The 18,844-nt window shown below is 33.7% G+C and overlaps 1 protein-coding gene across 1 annotated transcript in view; it reads left to right on the top strand.

The window, feature by feature from the left end:
* The first annotated feature begins 1,408 nt into the window (after nt 1-1,408).
* The window catches only part of LOC137618086 (cadherin-99C-like), a 271,312-nt gene continuing 253,876 nt past the window's right edge, over nt 1,409-18,844 (top strand). The window contains exon 1 of the mRNA XM_068348061.1: nt 1,409-1,574. Within this exon, the coding sequence (XP_068204162.1) occupies nt 1,572-1,574 (3 nt within the window). The 5' untranslated portion in view covers nt 1,409-1,571. The remainder of the gene's footprint in view (nt 1,575-18,844) is intronic.

The raw sequence follows: 18,844 nt of genomic DNA, 5'->3' as shown, positions 1-18,844 counted from the left end.
AGCATGTCTAACTCTTACAGCAGAGCTGGTAGCTTCAGGGTAGGGGACCAAGCAATCACGAAGATATTTAGGCTTATCACTTGTAAGTGCTATGTGAGTCAACAAGCAAATCTTAAATTCAATTCTAGCCTTAACAGGTAACCAATGTAGATCGATCAATGCAGGAGTTATTCTCTCCCGAAGTTTAATGCCTTTTATCAGTCTAGCAGCCCGGTTTTACACATTTCGAAGCTTTCTTAGTAGTGTATTGGGCAATTTTCTCGAGGGACAGATGGAGCAAAGAATATGACAAGGCTTTCCATATCCGGAACCCTGGTATGAAAAGAATTTAAAACTGATCTTGGAGGCTGAATCAACTTATCCATATCTCAGTTTCATTTATGCAAGACGATTCTTTATCTTTGTTATGGGCTTTATCTAGATCCATAGTTCATTGAGCTTCGTGAAGCAGTACTAGGCCTAGAGTCCCTTTCAGCACGCCTCTTCTTACAATAACTAATTAAATAACTATTACCTAAGCCTCCAATTTGACAGTTATTTAATGATAATTTCCTTCGCGCTGCTTCCCTCATCAAACACCAGTTAAAAAAATCTTTAGAAATAATGTTTCTCAATTCTGTAATTTTCAAGAAATTGGTGTTTTTGTTTGTGTTTAATTTGCTGCCGCTAGATCTCTCCCTGTAGATTATAAGGTAAATTATTATGATAAATGCATCGAAGTTATTGCATGGAATTAATGAGACCCATGAAAATCTTATCAGTGTTCTAGTAATTGCATAAAGAACTGAAATATATGACTAACTATTGTCCTCTTTAACATAAAATATCTAAACGTTTCTTTGCTGTAATATAGGAGACATCAAATTATAAATTCATTAGTAAAATAAAAACATGAAACTAACATTAACGATTATCAGATGAGAATGGTTAGTCGAATTTACATACAATGAACCCAGGAAAATGGGTAACTAAAGACGGGATCATTTCATTTTGATGAAAACAATATCCCTCGTAAATCTGATTAAAGAAGTTATCAAAAGCTGTTGGTTTAAGAAATGAAGTAGAGCAGGTAGGGGGAATAAACGAACAAGTGGCTGTCTTATGGCAACACCTGTTTTCAAAACAAACTTTAAAGTTATGTAGGAAAATTACTGAAATTTGTAGATTGTTACGATTTCTCAGTAAACTCAGTTTACCAATTGTACGATTAAAGATATCTAATAAAAGCCTTTTCATTCTTTGTCGGGTGTAAGTCATAATCTTTTATCACCGGAAATGTGAGCAATTGGCAACTGTTAGAGGCTCGGCCACTTGGAGGTAGCGGCAGCTGGAGGAGGTAAAGGGCAGCAGAGAGTTGAAAGTCTACCGAGAAAAACAAAAAGAAGAAAACCAGTCTTCGTCTTCCCTTCGTCGTCGTCGAATTTTGACTCAGTGGTCGTTTGCTACTAGTGATGGTGAGACGTGTCGAGTGCTGGTGTGTGGTTGTATGACTATGAATTCGCGAGGATATACAGTTATTTTTGTGTAGTTAGTGTAGAAGTGACATTCTTGGTTTATATACGGCACTCAAAATGGTATGTATATTTTCTGTTGGCTGGGAAAAACACGGAGGTATCAATATTCGTTTTGTATGTCGGGTATTGGAAGAGCTTGCCCCAAAATACTTTTTAACGCCTCACTGCATTTGGTGCTTTCTTTTGCTCGCCGTATGAAGGCTAAGAAATTAAATGTTAGTGAGGTCACATTTGCTATGGATTTAGTAGTGGAAAGTTAAAGGAAAGCATTAACAAATTATCTTAAGATTATTTTGAAAATTAGAAAATATTGTATTTTTTAATAACTAACATTTAAATTTTAAGTAACCGGTGAGATTATAGGCCAAGTGATCTGGCTGGTAATTTTGCTTGTTTCATGTGACGCAGTGTATGTTCACCAGGCATTTACTTCTAAATTAAAATTTTTCTTCTATAGATTTAAACTCCCAAATAACATATTATTATTATTATTATTATTATTATTATTACTTGCTAAGCTGTAACCGTAGTTGGAAAAGCAGGATGCTATAAGCCCAAGGTCTCCAACAGGGAAGATACCCTGGTAAGGAAAGGAAATAAATAAACTACAAAAGAAGTAATTAACAATTAAAAATAAAATATTTTAAGAACAGTAACAAATAAAACCAAATCTTTCATATATAAACTGTAAAAAAAAAAAGGATGAATGAACCCTCAAGCAAGAGAATTCTACCCCAAGACATTGGAAGACCATGGTAGGTACAGAAGTTATGGCACTATTCAACGCCAGAGAGCAATGGTTTGATTTTGAAGTGTCCTTCTTCTAGAAGAGCTGCTTACCATAGTTAAAGAATGCATATATCCCTTGTCAAGAGGAAAGTAGCCTCTGAACAATTACAGTACAGTAGCTAACCCCTTGTGTGAAGAAGAATTATTTGGTAATCACAGTGTTTTCAGATGTATGAGGACAGAGGAGAATATGTAACGAATAGGCCAGACTATTCGGTATAAGTGCAGGCAAAGGGAAAATAAGCCGTAACCAGAGGAAAGGATCCAATTTATTCTGTCTGGCCAGTCAAAGGACCCAATAACTCTAGCGGTAGATATCTCAACGGGTGGCTCGTGCAATACATCGAAATGTATGCTGAAATGCTCTGATCAGGAGGCCTAGGCCTATTATGATTATTTTTCATTTAGGTGTTTTTCTTCATGTTTTCGTAGAATATATATCGCTCAAAATGGTTTCTGATCTCGAAGCAAATTTTGTCACGGTTATCGTTTGTGAGTTCTGAGAATTACAAGCATATACTGAACTGGAGTATATTCAAATTACTGGTAAATTTAGAGCTTAGGCAGCTCTTCATCAGAAGTAGCCTAAGTAGATCCTTCTCAGGATAAAAAATGTAACTGACGATAAGGAAAAGAAGATAGATAGTTTTTTTCTGCTGGAGTTCCAAAGTGCTAGACTTAAAATATTAGCCTATGCAATTTTGTACTTTCACCACAAGACTTTAGGCTAAATCGTTAGTACGTTTCATTGGAGTTATCTATAGTATAATCTGCTGCGTCAGTAGAATTCGTGAAATTTATTTTTGTTTGGTGAGCCCATGGCATTAGTATCATAAATAGTAATAGATACATATGCATGTAAACTGAATGTCAGATACATAATAAACAGCGTTGAAGTTCCCTCGTGCAGTCCTTATTCTCGTTATATGATCTCACTGCACATAATGAATGTCATATCATATATAGCGCTAGACTGATGGATCACATATAAAAGGATCATATGAGAAGATAAGCCCATTTTTATATGGGGTATATTAATTCACATCAAAATTGGAATTAACAGACGACGTGTCACTAACTGGGGGTTTACATACCGTAGATTTGTACCCTTCAGAATTATGGCAGATGTGTTTTAGTGTAAGCCGGGTTACCTTAACTTTAGCTATATCCTGTGTTAATAGAAATAATCATAATATTTCTATCAAAATGAATATATTATGTTGTACTGAATGATTTGGAGCTCGTGACTCATTTAGGTATTAGTATTCATTCGGTGTTTAGTCGGGAATACCTTGTCAAGAGCAACGGTTAGAGAGGCTTTGTTCTTCATGAGATCTTCATGTTCTCTCTTTTTTTTTATCTCCAGTGGCCTCCTATTTCATAATACACACATAATTTATATATATATATATATACATATATACTGTATATAGACCTATATGTATGTGTGTGTAGTATATACATATACATTTGTTCTTGTTATATATGTATATATATATATATATATATATATATATATATATATATATATATATATATATATATATATATATATATATATATATAACCGACTTTATTCGGAAATCAAACATTACCACAGATATATACTTTACTGTTTTTTTTTTTTTTTGACGCTGGACACTTAAAACAGTCATCTCTACCGATCCATTTTATGCCTGACTATTTCAACTGAGAAAGGCAGAAATAAGACCAGTCCGCCTTATAAAAAACCACCATTTCTCTTTTCTTTCATTCTTACGAGCGACCAAACTCTTCATTGTGTGTGCTGTAATTACAGTCATGATTCTCATTTCACGTCTGTATGAATATGTTTATGTCGTCACGTAAACAGGTGTATGCGGGAGATTATAGCACATGCCCTGGTTCTCTCATTGCGTCCTGTTGAACTGCGCCTCCAGGTGCAAGGCAATTACCGCCGTAGGTATCATGTTCTGTTGCACTCGTATTGTTGTGGCTTTGTGCTGTAGTTTCCTGGGAGAGGGATTTCTCAAGTTGTCATGAGCTTTTCTAATATGGCGTCTTCTCTCTCTCTCTCTCTCTCTCTCTCTCTCTCTCTCTCTCTCTCTCTCTCTTGTATGCTACTAACTCTTATTATTATTATTATTACTAGCCAAGCTACAACCCTAGTTGGAAAAGCAAGATGCTATAAGCCCAAGGGCTCCAATAGGGAAAAATAGCCCAGTGAGGAAAGGAAATAAATAAATGATGGGAACAAATTAACAATAAATCATTCTAAAAAATATAAACTATAAAAAGACCCATGTCAGCCTGGTCAACATAAAAACATTTGCTCCAACTTTGAACTTTTGAAGTTCTACGGATTCAACTAACCGATTAGGAAGATCATTCCACAACTTGGTAACGGCTGGAATAAAACTTCTAGAATACTGTGTAGTATTGAGCCTCATGATGGAGAAGGCCTGGCTATTAGAATTAACTGCTGCCTAGTATTACGAACCGGATAGAATTGTCCAGGCATTCTTTTCGGTGGTAACGAACCTATTTTGGTATGTGTGAATATTTTGCACTAATAATAATAATTATGATGAATATGTTAATAATAATAATGATAATAATAGTCTTACAAGATAGTTATAATAAGTATCATAATGACTATCATTACATTATTATTATTGTTATCATTATTATTATTATTGTTATTATTATTGTGATTATCAATATTATTATCATTATTACAAATCTTTTTATAAATATATAACATCGGCCTTTGGTTGATGTCTTTATATGGTATATCATATAATTCTACAACACATGAAACATTGTGTAAATCTATAATTTTATAATATATATATATATATATATAATATATATATATATATATATATATATATATATATATATATATATATATATATATATATATATATATATACACCGATATACACTGAGACTAAAACCAATAAATATTTGTTGAAATATAGTGGATTACTTTGATTTTTTTTTTTATTTTATGAGTTTTTTAAAGAAGTACACCAAATTGTAAGAATACAGTTATGAGAACTACACATGCATATCCTATATGCGTGTGCGCGTCAAGCATAAACCTAGTATGTTTTCAATCATGAAATAAAATCTGAATGGATATTATAGTAATCATCGTTTTTTTTCTGAATGTGAATGTCTTCCGTAAGGCTATTTTTTATTTTATTCAGGCAGCTTACGTAGTAGTTTAGAACTGTAAGGGTTAAGCGTATTTTACCGATTTTTTTATAATATATATATATATATATATATATATATATACATATATATATATATATAGATATTTATATATATAGATATTTATATATATATATATATATATATATATATATATATATATATATATATATATATATATATATAAAATAATCGTGTTATGAGGATGATATACCTACATAGTGCAATGATGGAACGACATTCAGGACCCCCTAAACACTGGTATGAAATAGATTTAGAATATAATTGTATATGTAGCCAAAATACAGAATGGCATTCTTACATGGGATACAATGATGCTTTTCTTGATACAATAATATATTATTTTGCAGAAAAAAATATGGGTACTAGGGCTGTTAAGTGTTAGTGGTTTATGCATCTTGATCACCTAATCATTAAAAGAAAAAAAAATTACATTTATTGGACAATGGCTTATACCTTGTGTTTTATTTTTTTTTTTATTAGTGTAGTATCATAGTTTTGCGTCTTAAGATAATATTTTAATTCGTATTTTTAGATCTCCAAGTTATTCGGCTCGATGGTTAGCGATGTTTGATTGCCCTTTTGCGAAATAATCCAATAATATTTTAACTTTGATATTTTTTCTTATCTTTCGTTATTATCAGGAATTTTAGACATAGCCTAATTGACATTCTTTGCTTATTTGTTTCTAGTTATGGTTTCATGTCGGTATATATGTGGCATGATCTCTCTCTCTCTCTCTATCTCTCTCTCTCTCTCTCTCTCTCTCTCTGTATATTAAAAGCTGAATGTACACATCGGCATAAGCTTGTACATACTCACTTGATACTGAATACTCTAGTACAAGGCTTTCATCTCAGTTACTCCATTGCCTTTTGTAATCAGTCATTGTCTGCACAAGCAACTGCACTGAAATCGGAGCAAGGTTATTCTAGTTTAAGGAAATCTTTCCGTTAACCAAAATAGATGAATAGATGTCACATTTGCCTTAATTACAGGTGAACAATTTCCTGGTGACACTTTTACTTTTTGCCCCAAACGAAAGTGCTATGCAGTTGGCTGGATCGTGTAATATGAGGCTCGTGTAGACATTGCATTGCACATGAGTATTAGTCATGCAACAGTAGTGCTTGATGGTGTATCCCCATTTCGTAACCCGAAATTTGATCTCGATTACTCTCGGCAGATGGTAGGTTGCTGTGTTGGAAATTCTGTTGAATGCAAGTGGACTTCCGGTCTAGCTTGGAAGGAAGTGTCAAACGGGTGGACTTCTTGACAAGAGATCCGGATTTTTTTTTTTTTTTTAGATCTAAATGACAATTTTTATTTTGAGATTTTCAGAAGATATGTCGTTGAACTTGATCTCCTAATAAAAAAAAGAATTATATACGAAGTTACTATATATATATATATATATGTATATATATATATATATATATATTGTATATCTATATTTATATATATACTGTATATATATATATATATATATATATATATATATATTTATATATATATACTGTATATATATATATATATATATATATATATATATATATTTATATATATATACTGTATATATATAGGCTATATATACTGTATATATATAGGCTATATATACTGTGTATATATATATATATATATATATATATATATATATATATATATATATATATATATACTCTGTGTATATATGTGTATGTATGAATGTTTGACAGCTTATAAATGAACATCTTAGGAGAAAAATCGATATCACAGTTACAATACAGTTGTATTGTTGTTTATATAAGTTTGTATGTATATAATAATTTTATTCTCGTGAATGTAAGTACAGATTCCTAATGTGGTATGAGAGAGAGAGAGAGAGAGAGAGAGAGAGAGAGAGAGAGAGAGAGAGAGAGACATCGCCTGGTTGATAATAACCTTTAATTCACGACGTCGACCTCACTGAGTTAGCACAGAAGTCGTTATTATGGTAATTCAAGGTTATTATAAGTAGCATCATCTCCCCTAATGAGTTCATTTGTAAAACCATAGATGTCGCCCTTGTCGCGGTCGGACCGCAAATCTATAGAAGACGACTGCCCTTTACGGTCCTTCGTCTGGCCATTATAGCCTAAACACTACCGCATATTCCTATGGCTTTCTTACAAGGTTCCATGATTTCGTTTGTTGATTCCTATCATTTGAGGGGAATTTGTTGCCTCGGTCGAGGGCTGTTCGTAGACCACAAAGGTTCTTGTGCGTGATGTTTCTCATTTAAAGCCGTCTCGTATCGTAATTATGTTAATCTTTTCATGGTGGTATTCAATTATGTATTTTATGTTTTAATGGGACCTTTCTTACGCTTGTGTTTTTAATCATATTTGACATCTTGGTGGCCTTTCTTAGAATTTTATTTCATGGCATATTTTTTATTTTTATTTTGGTGATGACATTACGATTAATATTGTTATGATTAACGTTCATTCAAGTTTCTATGTTTTGATTATGGCAGCTGTTTATACGCTAAAATGCAATAGTATTTAGAATATACTAAAGCTAGTGTTCATTATTTTTTTCTTTCATAGATTTTCACAGCCATCATCATTGAATTGATTGTTGATGAATGCTTCAATAACGCTTATTTATGCACGAACCTGCAATGGAATAGGCATGAATTCGATATTTCATTTGTTACCTGCACTGCTAAGTTTTACATGCAAACACTCATTTATTAACAGAATAAATCACATAGATGTTGAATGCATAATAGTGCAAGGACCATCTTATATTTCTAATAGTACACATCGTACTGCAGTACGTTGTACTTATACATAATTTCATAGTGCCTCAAGGGTTTAATGAATTCGCGTGAATGAAATATAATTCCACTTAAAGAGATTGAACCCCCATTTCCTTGCGTTCCACTTCCTCTTCGTAGTTTCTGAACCCTTGACCTGGAAAAGACCATCCTCTCGAGAGATAACAATTATTTATGGTAAAACCAAGATCTGCTTTGGGTAAAACAGAAAATGTAAGCATTCTCTCTCTCTCTCTCTCTCTCTCTCTCTCTCTCTCTCTCTCTCTCTCTCTCTCTCTCTCTCTCTGAGCATCGACCTTTTTGGTGTTAGCTCTCCAAGTTCCGTTAAAGGATAGATTGGGCCTATAAAAATTTTGATTGTGAGAAATGTTAGGGAATGGCATCACGGAGAAGGGGCGGAGTTATTAATTAAACTTGTGCTCACAACTTTGTTCTTACCTGACACTTACATGTGCTTTCCTTATTAAGGTTCTTCTACTTGTGAATGGAAAAGAATGTCTTCTCTCGAAGGTACATACCGGCTTTAGTGTCTTCTATCTTCACCTGCCTCTTTGGCCTAGGGTTATGGTCGATTATAGGCCTAGTCGTTTTGGCTGTGGCAAGGTAACCATTGGTTGTATAGACTAACGGCAATAAATTACCTTGTTCTTGCTTGCTTAGGTCTTCAGAGTACTTTGCTTAAAGCAAATTATGATTTCTAGTTACACATAGGTACACACTGTTTCTATTAATCTCAGTTTTAAATCAAATAATATTCCAGCGTATGTTTATGTTCTGTGATATTGACTTGCCATTAGAAAATTAGATTTTGATGCTTTCAAGGATTATTAATTTACTTATAGAGATTATAAAAATCTAGCAGTGGTACTGTATGTAGATGCCAGAGTTATAAGGAAATTTAAGTTTATGAAAAAAATGTCATTGTTTAGGTTATTTGCAAAAAATTTTTGCATGCAATGAACAATTCAACTTAGCTAATTCACAAGTGTTTTCAATTAGATAATAGATGGATTTTGTTTTAAAGCAAGTGTCTATTTTCTTTCTTTGTGTTCTAGCCCTGAGAGATGTAGTCATAAATTGAGAAGCAATTAATTTAGCGAAACAAGCCGCCGATGAATAAATTTGTAGAATTTTGATTTTACTTTTGAGGAAACATAAACTTATGAGGAATAACTTTCTTAGCCTCGTATCTATCTGGATGTTAAATTTCAACATTCATCAGCACCATTGAGACCGCAATTCAAATAAAATCAAGCGGGTAACAAGTGCTAGAAGTCTTTCGAAGGGTGTACATGCGAAAGTGTGTGTCGACTAAAAAAAGATGCACTTGTCATACACTTAAATACCTGATCTTTGGCGATTACCAGACATTTTGGGATGAATGTCTGCACAATCTAGTTTTTGGGATTGTAGAATAAAATTTCTTCTTCACTTGAAACACCTTCGGGTGATAACGCAAAATATTTCAGTTGAGGGGATATGAACGATGACAGTGCTAGTTTTAGATTAATCTCAGCGCTATACTACTCTTAAAGATTTAACTGTACTGTGCTGTATTGAAATACTTATAGTAATAGTTGTGAGACTAAAGCTTATTGGTATAATTGATAATTGGCAATATAATGTCAAATAACTCTAACTTTACTTTTACCGTAGGGGCTGTTTTCCTGGTCCTATCACACAGGGGACCCCTGAACCTTACAGAACCTACAAGATCTGTTTATCGTATACACTCTAAGGTATTTAGTGTATCACACAGCGTATTCCATGTTAATTGTCGAATCCACATTATTGAAGCACTTAGAAAAGAAGAGAAAATCTTCAGCTTCTCTATGGAAGCCTTAATATCTAAAGTCTTTCGGGTGTCTAGTGGGAACTTGTTGTATAGTCCTGGGGCTGCATGTTTGAAAGCTCTATAACCTATAATAGACATACACCTCTCTCTCTCTCTCTCTCTCTCTCTCTCTCTCTCTCTCTCTCTCTCTCTCTCTCTCTCTCTGGCGTTTTCTCTCTTCAGATTCCTGAGACACTTTTATTCCTAACAGCAGGTGATATGGACTCTTTAATCTCTAGAATTGCATGTGAAATACCGGTGCATGTATTCCAAATCTCTGTCAGATCATTTTACCTAGTGTGTTGAAATCTCTTTACGGTTATAGTTGGCTTAACCATTGGTCGGTAAAAAACACCTGCAGAACTGTTTATAAGTATAGGCGCAAATCAGAGGCATCATGGAACCACGTAGGCCTACTTTTCGTAGCCTGATTGGATCTTCAACCTAAGATTGTAATATATTAGGAGTCTAGAATTGGTTATCTTACGAAGAAGACTGAACCCAGTGATGTAACTGCTATAAATGTATGTTCCTGAAATTGAAAATGTAGATTTTTGTTTTTGTTTTTTGTTATTAGTCTTCACAAGTTTCAGGTGAATTACTGCGAAGAAAGTTTATGCATTTAATACTAGGCCTACCTCTAAATGGCAATATTGTATATTTTGCTGATGGAATCAGTAGAGATTATTCAGTGATTGGAGTACATACCATGGTGGAAGGTGCCATAAGGAAAATGATAGGGAATCTTGCTCAAAAAAGTTTATCTGTAATTTTTGTACTGAGGAGGCATATGTGGTTAATACATTAATAGACAGAAAGTTATAATTAGTCGTTCCCTCAATCTAAAGAGAATAAGGACGCTATTTCTGAAACCTCCTCCAAGTGGGACTATCCATATTCTAGAATTTGAGCCTGAAATTTGAGAAGACATTCATGATAATTGTGATGAAGTCACATTACGATGTTGCTCGTATGTCACGTGACTTTTTTTTTTTTTTTTTTTTACAATGGCAGGGTAATATAAAGAAATAATTCAATCTTTGAAAGTACAGGCAATCCTGAAATGAAAGAATGTACTTTCTGTTTCTTCAAGAATGTACTTTTCATGACAGAAGAAAGATACTTATAAAAGAAGGATTTCGAGAGGCTGCAAAGCTCTGGTTTTGGAAATACTGAAGGTAGCTGCAATTGCTAAGCATTTATACAAATAGTGTTTTAGATTGTCTCTTTTATATATAACACTTTGAATTATTTTTATTTAAAAGTCTAGTCATTGATAGTTATCTTAGGTTATGGTAACTTGGGAATGAATTACCGATGAATCTGCTTGTCTTAAAATTACGAGACTTCCAATTGGAAATTGCATTTTCGTATTTAAAGTTGGCAATAGTGTGAGGCTTGACAACTTTAATTGAATACATAGTGGGAATCACGAAGTTACGTTTCAGATATTGTACCATGGTCTTTCACTGTCTCGGGGTAGAGTTCTCTTGCTTGAGGTTACACTCAGGCACGCTATTGTATCTTATCTCTCTTCCTCTTGCTTTTTGAAAGTAATATATATATATATATATATATATATATATATATATACATACATATATATATATATATATATATATATATATATATATATATATATATATATATATATATATATATATATATATATATATATATATATAGGCTATATGGAAGATTTCTTTGAATTTTTTTTACTGTTTTTATAATATTTTATTTTGATTAATAATTACTTCTGTAGTTTATTTATTTTCTTATTTCATTCTCTCACTGGGCTATTTTCCCTGTTGGAGCCCATAAATGGCTTACAGCATCCTGCTTTTCCAGATAGGGTTGTAGCTTAGCAAATAATAATAATAATGATAATAATAATAATAGCCATCAGAGCGTCTAAATAAACAACTAAACTGTACATAAGAAAAATCTGTATTAAGATTTAAAGATTCGTCCCGTTCTGATCCCATAGAACAAAACAGGTGTATGTTATCCAAATGCAAGCGATTATAATTGTATGTGAATAAGTATATTTTATAAGTTACCTCAAAAATGAAAAAGAACGTTGAAATTTTGAGATGCACCGGAAATGACATATATCAAAAGGAACTATGACCCAGAACAACTGATTTTATTCTGAACAACCAAAAGTTGAAATTATTGTAAGAAAATGGTTAATCATAAATGAAAAGTACTCCACAATATTGATATTTTTGGAAGAATTATTTTCACTGTATTTTGATGTTTTAGTCATTCTGAATATCTAGTAATGGTATTTATTTTACTTATTCCTTGATTTTGACAACGCACTTAGCGATCAGGAATAATTATTTGATAATTATGGAGAAAAATTATGAATAATGGTATCCAGGGTATTCATACATCCTGTACATACACACTCACTTTTATATATATATATATATATATATATATATATATATATATATATATATATATATATATATATTTATTTATGCATATATATATAAATATATATATATATATATATATATATATATATATATATATATAAATATATATATATATATATATATGTATATATATATATATATATATATATATATATATATATATATATATATATATATATATGTACGTGTGTGTGTTGGGGGGGGGTTAGATGGAGATGGTTTGGGCATGCTCTTCGTACTCCTTAGGAGAGATTGGTTCACCAAACTTTCAACTGGGCTCCACAAGGCACTAGAAGAGTTGGAAGACCCAGGCCTACCTGGCTGAGGACTATGAAGCGTGAAATGGGAGATGGGTGGATAAATATTCATTTAAAAACTCGAAATAGAGACGACTGGCGAAATTTAACCGAGGCCCTTTGCATCAGTAGGCGTAGGAGGAGATGATGATTATGATGTGTGTGAAGATCATAAGAAATCACACTTGCTATTTTAAACACTAAAATTGGGCCTTTCTCGTAATTCGGACTTCAACGCATTTGTGTGCGAGCTGTCAAAGCATTCTGCGTAAGACTTGCCGGCATGATGTTGGTAGGTAGCTGTGATGTAAATGTTAGTTTGGTGTTGTGGAGCGTCAAGCTTGTACTATAGTATGTTCGTTTGTTGGTTAATGGAGTTAGCCCTGCCTAAGTTGGACTCTTGGAGACGGAGGTGCTGCTGGTAGGTCATTCAACCCCCTTGACCTTGAGCGTATGTACGGACGCCCTACTAAGGAGTAAGTGGTTGTTAAAGATGGTGGTGACGTTAATTAGAAATGCTTAGTATGTGGGTGGTAAGGAGGTCTCAGGTAGGATGACTAAAGGCGGCTTTACACGTCGAACGGTTCGACAGAGAAATGTTTGAAGTGATGTTCGAACGGAGTATTTGGTTGTAGAACACGTTCGTCGAACGGTTCAAATACAGTCTGTTCTCGCCAGACTTTTGTGGGCGGGCCTTCATTGCCCACAAATGTTATGCATTTGTGGCTGACTGCACTTCTTCGAACCGTTTGACAAGCAGGTTCGACAACCGGGTTCGACGAACTGTTCGACCGTGTAAACGCCGCTTAAGAGCCGTAACAAATATCTTTCAAATTGGTTTTTGGTCCTTTGGAAGGTCTCGGAATTTTCTAAGTGTTCTCCCGGGAAAAAAATTGCGAATATCTGCTGGTGTCTTTTCAAAGTTTCGATAAAAGGTTCAATGATATCAGGAATCTACTTTACTATGTGGAACATGTTGGTGTCAGAATGGTTCATCTTGAACAAGTCACTTGTTTGATATATAATATTTCTGCTTTTGAAGTTTTAGATTATAAAAGATAAACATTCATACACACACACACACACACACACACACATATATATATATATATATATATATATATATATATATATATATATATATCATCTCCTACCCCTATATGATGATATGCAGAACTGATTTTTTTTTTAAAAGTAAGGTTTTGTTATTTTCAGTTCTAATAAAGTTGTCGCTGATATTACTGTATTGTGATAGCAACTATTCATTTAATGACGAGTGAATTTCCAAGGTTCCCCCTTTCGGATGATGATATTTGTTACTTAACTTATATACGTTGATAATCATCTTAGCGTTGAACTTGGCTAAGCAAATCTGGAGAAGAAAATGGAAGGAAAAGAGTACCAATGTATTTATTGCCAGTAGTAACGCGAGCGAAGTGCATTACCCTTTGGCCCTTGCATCTTCTTCTACCTGAGTTGATCGGTCCACGGTCGGAGCCGTCGTAGCCTTGCATGTTGAACTATTTGTTGCGTAGTTTTGCATTTAGGATTAGATCATAGGATTTGGAGGTCTTTATAGTTTGATATACTCGACATAGTCGCCATTTCAATTTTTTGTATATTACGTGTTTATAATAATAAATATTTCTAATAATGCTAATTATTATTAAAATGATAATGATAATTAATAATAATGATAATAATTATTATTGATAATAATAATAATGGTGATATTAAAAATAATAATAATAATTAATTGAATGCAGTTGTAGTTTTCCCCCTGGTGATGTGAGGCTTACCTATAGTTCATTTCTTTTATCGAGGCAGATTTGCACCGACTCGCAGCGGTGTCCTTTTAGCTCGGAAAAGTATCCTGATCGCTGATTGGTTAGAATTATATCGTCCAACCAATCAGCGATCAGGAAACTTTTCCGAGCTAAAAGGGCACCGCTGCGAGTCGGTGCAAATCTGCATCGCTAAAAGAAATTGACTATAGTCGATCTAGTCCCATTTTGATGGTTAACGGAGTCCAATTGGATTTTAGAGAACGCATCCATTCGTCCCTCCGCGTTGTCAATGATTCGAACTAAGGTTAGTCAACTGTGCGTGGTAACTTTTTTCGCCATAGAATATTAGATAACGTATTAGTATGGTTGTATGTTCAGTGGATTTAACCAGGTGCTGTACACATAGGGGTCGGGATGGCCTCCATTTATTTCTGTTTTGAGTTTGTTTTTCACTCGATTTTGCTTTTATTTAGGATTTTTCGAAAAAAGGAAAAGGCTTCATTGAAAATCGTTCACAATTTTTATTTCACTGAATTGCTCAATATAGTTTAATGAAATTAAAATCGCATTTGGTCTTCTTCCAATTCTCACTGAACTACACTGTTAAAAGAAACCGTAATTTTAATCAGAAAATTTCAACCGTACTTCAGTAAAATATATGCGACCGTGATTTTTAATCTACTTTATTATCTTTTATGGGTTGGTGACGGTAAGATCAATTCTTTACGTCAATCTATTCGTCTTAGAACGGTAGATGCGTGGCAACATTTATTCCAGGATTTGCACGGTTTTTTTTAAGCCTAATTATTAACTGTGTATTTTCTTTTTTCATAGGTCGGTACTCGAACATCGTTTTATGTTATTTTTAATTTTATCTTATTAATATTTATAAAAATGGATATCAAAAAGACTTTCACAGTCATAACAGGCCTAGGTGCATGCTTGCTTTCTAACTTAGTACTTGACCTAATCTCTGCTAGAGGGCATCATCGTGTGCAAGTTGAAAGTGCAACATCACGTAAAGTGACCATAGTGAAAGCAGATATAAACACATGTAATTCTCCCTCCTCTCTTTCTCTTTCTATCTATCTCCATTGCTTAAAATAACAGTGAAAAGCAACGACTTTCCTCCGTGAATAATGGCAGCTAGAATATTCATTTTGATGAAAAAAGGTAGCTGTAGTAAGAAAGCATTTTTAACACTCGACATCAGTTTGATCTCGCCTCTCTCTCTCTCTCTCTCTCTCTCTCTCTCTCTCTCTCTCTCTCTCTCTCTCTCTCTCTCTCTCTCACCGACACGCACGTTATCATGGAAATTAACACTGAAAAGTAACGACTTTCTTACGTGAATAATGGTAACTATCATATTCATGTTGATGAAAAAAACTGTAATAAGAACACATTTTAGCTCTCAACATCAATTTGATTTTAAATCTCTCTCTCTCTCTCTCTCTCTCTCTCTCTCTCTCTCTCTCTCTCTCTCTCGCTTACGTTATCACGCAAATTAACACTGAATTTTAACGACTTTCTTAATTGATAATGGTAATTATAATATTCATTTTGATGAAAAGAGATAGTTGTAGTAATAAAACATTTTAACACAACTCATTTTGATTCCAATTCTTCCTATACGTTAGTTTATGATGATAATAAAAAAGAAAGTTTAATATTTCGAGTAGAAGCTAGCTTTGCTGTGGATACGTATACAGTAGAATATTTCCTAGAGTTTTCTTCTACAAGTATTTCCTGGAGATTTCTTCGATATTGTTAACAAATTTCCTTTTAAAAATGACGTACACTCATGCACGGAGCTTTCAAATATATGTCCTTGCCTTGCATTGATCATTTTCTCTATAGATTTAATAATTTACACATTCTTAGAAGAATTATAGGAATCACTAATATGTCAATAGAAGAAGCTTGTCCTTGTGTTACAGTACCACTTACCTGGTAAGATTTATGAAACTAATGCCTGTATCAGTAAGGATATATATATATATATATATATATATATGTATATATATATATATATATATATATATATATATATATATATATATATATATATATACACATACCTATATGTGTCTGTGATTGTGTGTGTGTGTATATATATATATATATATATATATATATATATATATATATATATATATATATATATATATATATATATATATAAATACCTATATGTGTCTGTGATTGTGTGTGTGATAGAAAAAGAGGGAGATAAAACTTGAGAGTGAGAGCAGTTCTATTGTAGCAATATGCAATGCGTGGAATACCCAAGTCCGTGTTAAGGAAAAGAGGAGAGGCTTGGTAACGGTACAAGTTTGCAGGGGGTTTGGCAGGGCCCTGGGCATTTTCGTGGATGTGGTATTGTGGCTTGGGGGTGGGGTAGGAGTCTGGGGGCTATGCAGAAGGTAGGATCAGGGGGGAATGCTGGAGAGAGAGAGAGAGATCGTAAGCGATTGGCGGTGATGTCAGAAGCCCTCGGGGAGAGGGAGGTGAGAGTGGCTGGCAGAGAGTCTCTTTTGCCCTGGCCTCGATGCCTCAAGGTAAAGCCGATCACGAAGACGAAGCCATGGAGAAGGAAATGGGTAGAGATGATTTATTCAACGCTCTTCAGTAGAGGAAGTATGCGAAGACCGCAAGTAAAGAGGAGATTTCTGTTTTATTAATCGCTTTCTTTCTTGTTGCTTCTTACGAACTCGTGGAGGATATCGACTTCCTTCGCATTGTGTTCATGTGGATTTGTTCATTTAATTTGACGAGAGAGTCGAGTCATGATGATGCTAATGAAGGAAGTAGATGTTTCATCGACATAGTCTCGTTTCAATGAAGGGGAAATTGTTGACCTCTGGAGACGGTGTCTTAAAATTGTTAATATTTAGCTTGAAACAAACTGTTCTTTTAGATTGACTAATCACTTGTGACACAAAGATCTAGAGACACCTGGATCAAACATACTGATAAAAAAATCCCACAAAAGAATATCATGGAGATTTAGTTGCCCTCTCTCTTAGCCTTGGCATGTTCCGTGTGACGGCTTATGGCTTGCCATGGAATGAAATTGCATGCCCTTGGAAAGGGTATCGTATGTAGAAGAAACAGCACCTTCACCATCCCTTTTTAAGACCAGGAACTAAAATTTTGGGAAAAAATCAAGCAAGCCTCCTTTTTTCCTTCTAACGTATATATTTTACTAATGTGCTGACTGAATTATATTTTTCTCGAGTTTTTTTTTTCTTTAATAAGTGTAATCAACTCCATTGAGGGGGGGGGGGGGAGTGTCCATGCGACAGATTGTGGCTGATGGGGTCTGGTGGGGTTTGTTTTGCTTTTTTAATCTGTCATCGCAATTATCATGGTCACCGAAGTTTTACATTTTGGTCAACTTATAACCAGTGTTCTCAAATCCAGGGTTGTGACATCGTCTCGGAGCCATGACCTTTTCAGTCATGGATCAGAGTTCCTTTGCTTGAATTATTCTCAGACACCATTCTTTTTCTTTATTAATTCCCTCATCTACTGTATATATTTGACATTTATTTTTTTCCATAATATATATGTGTATTATACTATTTCTCTAATTTTGCATCTGGGCTTCTTATCTTTCATTTCTTATGACAATATTTTTCATAAGAATACTGTAATGTTAACAAGACCGAATATAACCTATGTGAATAAAAAAAAAATTGCGGTCCATTGAAAGATTAATGTTTCACATCGGTGATTATATACATCATGACAGCTTTGTGGGATTGATCTATTTCCATAAAAGTTCAGTTGCTTTTAAAACCTTTTTTTATGGTATTCAAATAAGAATAATTTCAATTTTTTCGTTTTTGTATTTCTGACTCAAAAATAAAAAAGCACTTGATCTAAAGGAAGCAAAATGAGGAGCATGGTTAGGCGTACAAAGGAAAGATCATTATTTGAGAACATTTTATGAATGTTGAAAGAGTTCTTTTTGTGAACGCGATGATCATTCACTGTTAAGGAGGGTGATGCTTATTGAAGGGCTTAGCGACAGGATCTGTATTGTTCTCTCTCTCTCTCTCTCTCTCTCTCTCTCTCCCTCTCTCTCTCTCTACTGAAGCGAAACAGATTTATCTTCGACGTTGGTAAACTTCGATGAAACTCGCATGTTTC

This window comes from Palaemon carinicauda, chromosome 24, assembly GCF_036898095.1.
Source record: "Palaemon carinicauda isolate YSFRI2023 chromosome 24, ASM3689809v2, whole genome shotgun sequence".
NCBI lineage: Eukaryota > Metazoa > Arthropoda > Malacostraca > Decapoda > Palaemonidae > Palaemon > Palaemon carinicauda.
The sequence above is the reverse complement of the archived record's forward strand: the minus strand, read 5'-3'. Positions and strand labels throughout refer to the sequence as shown.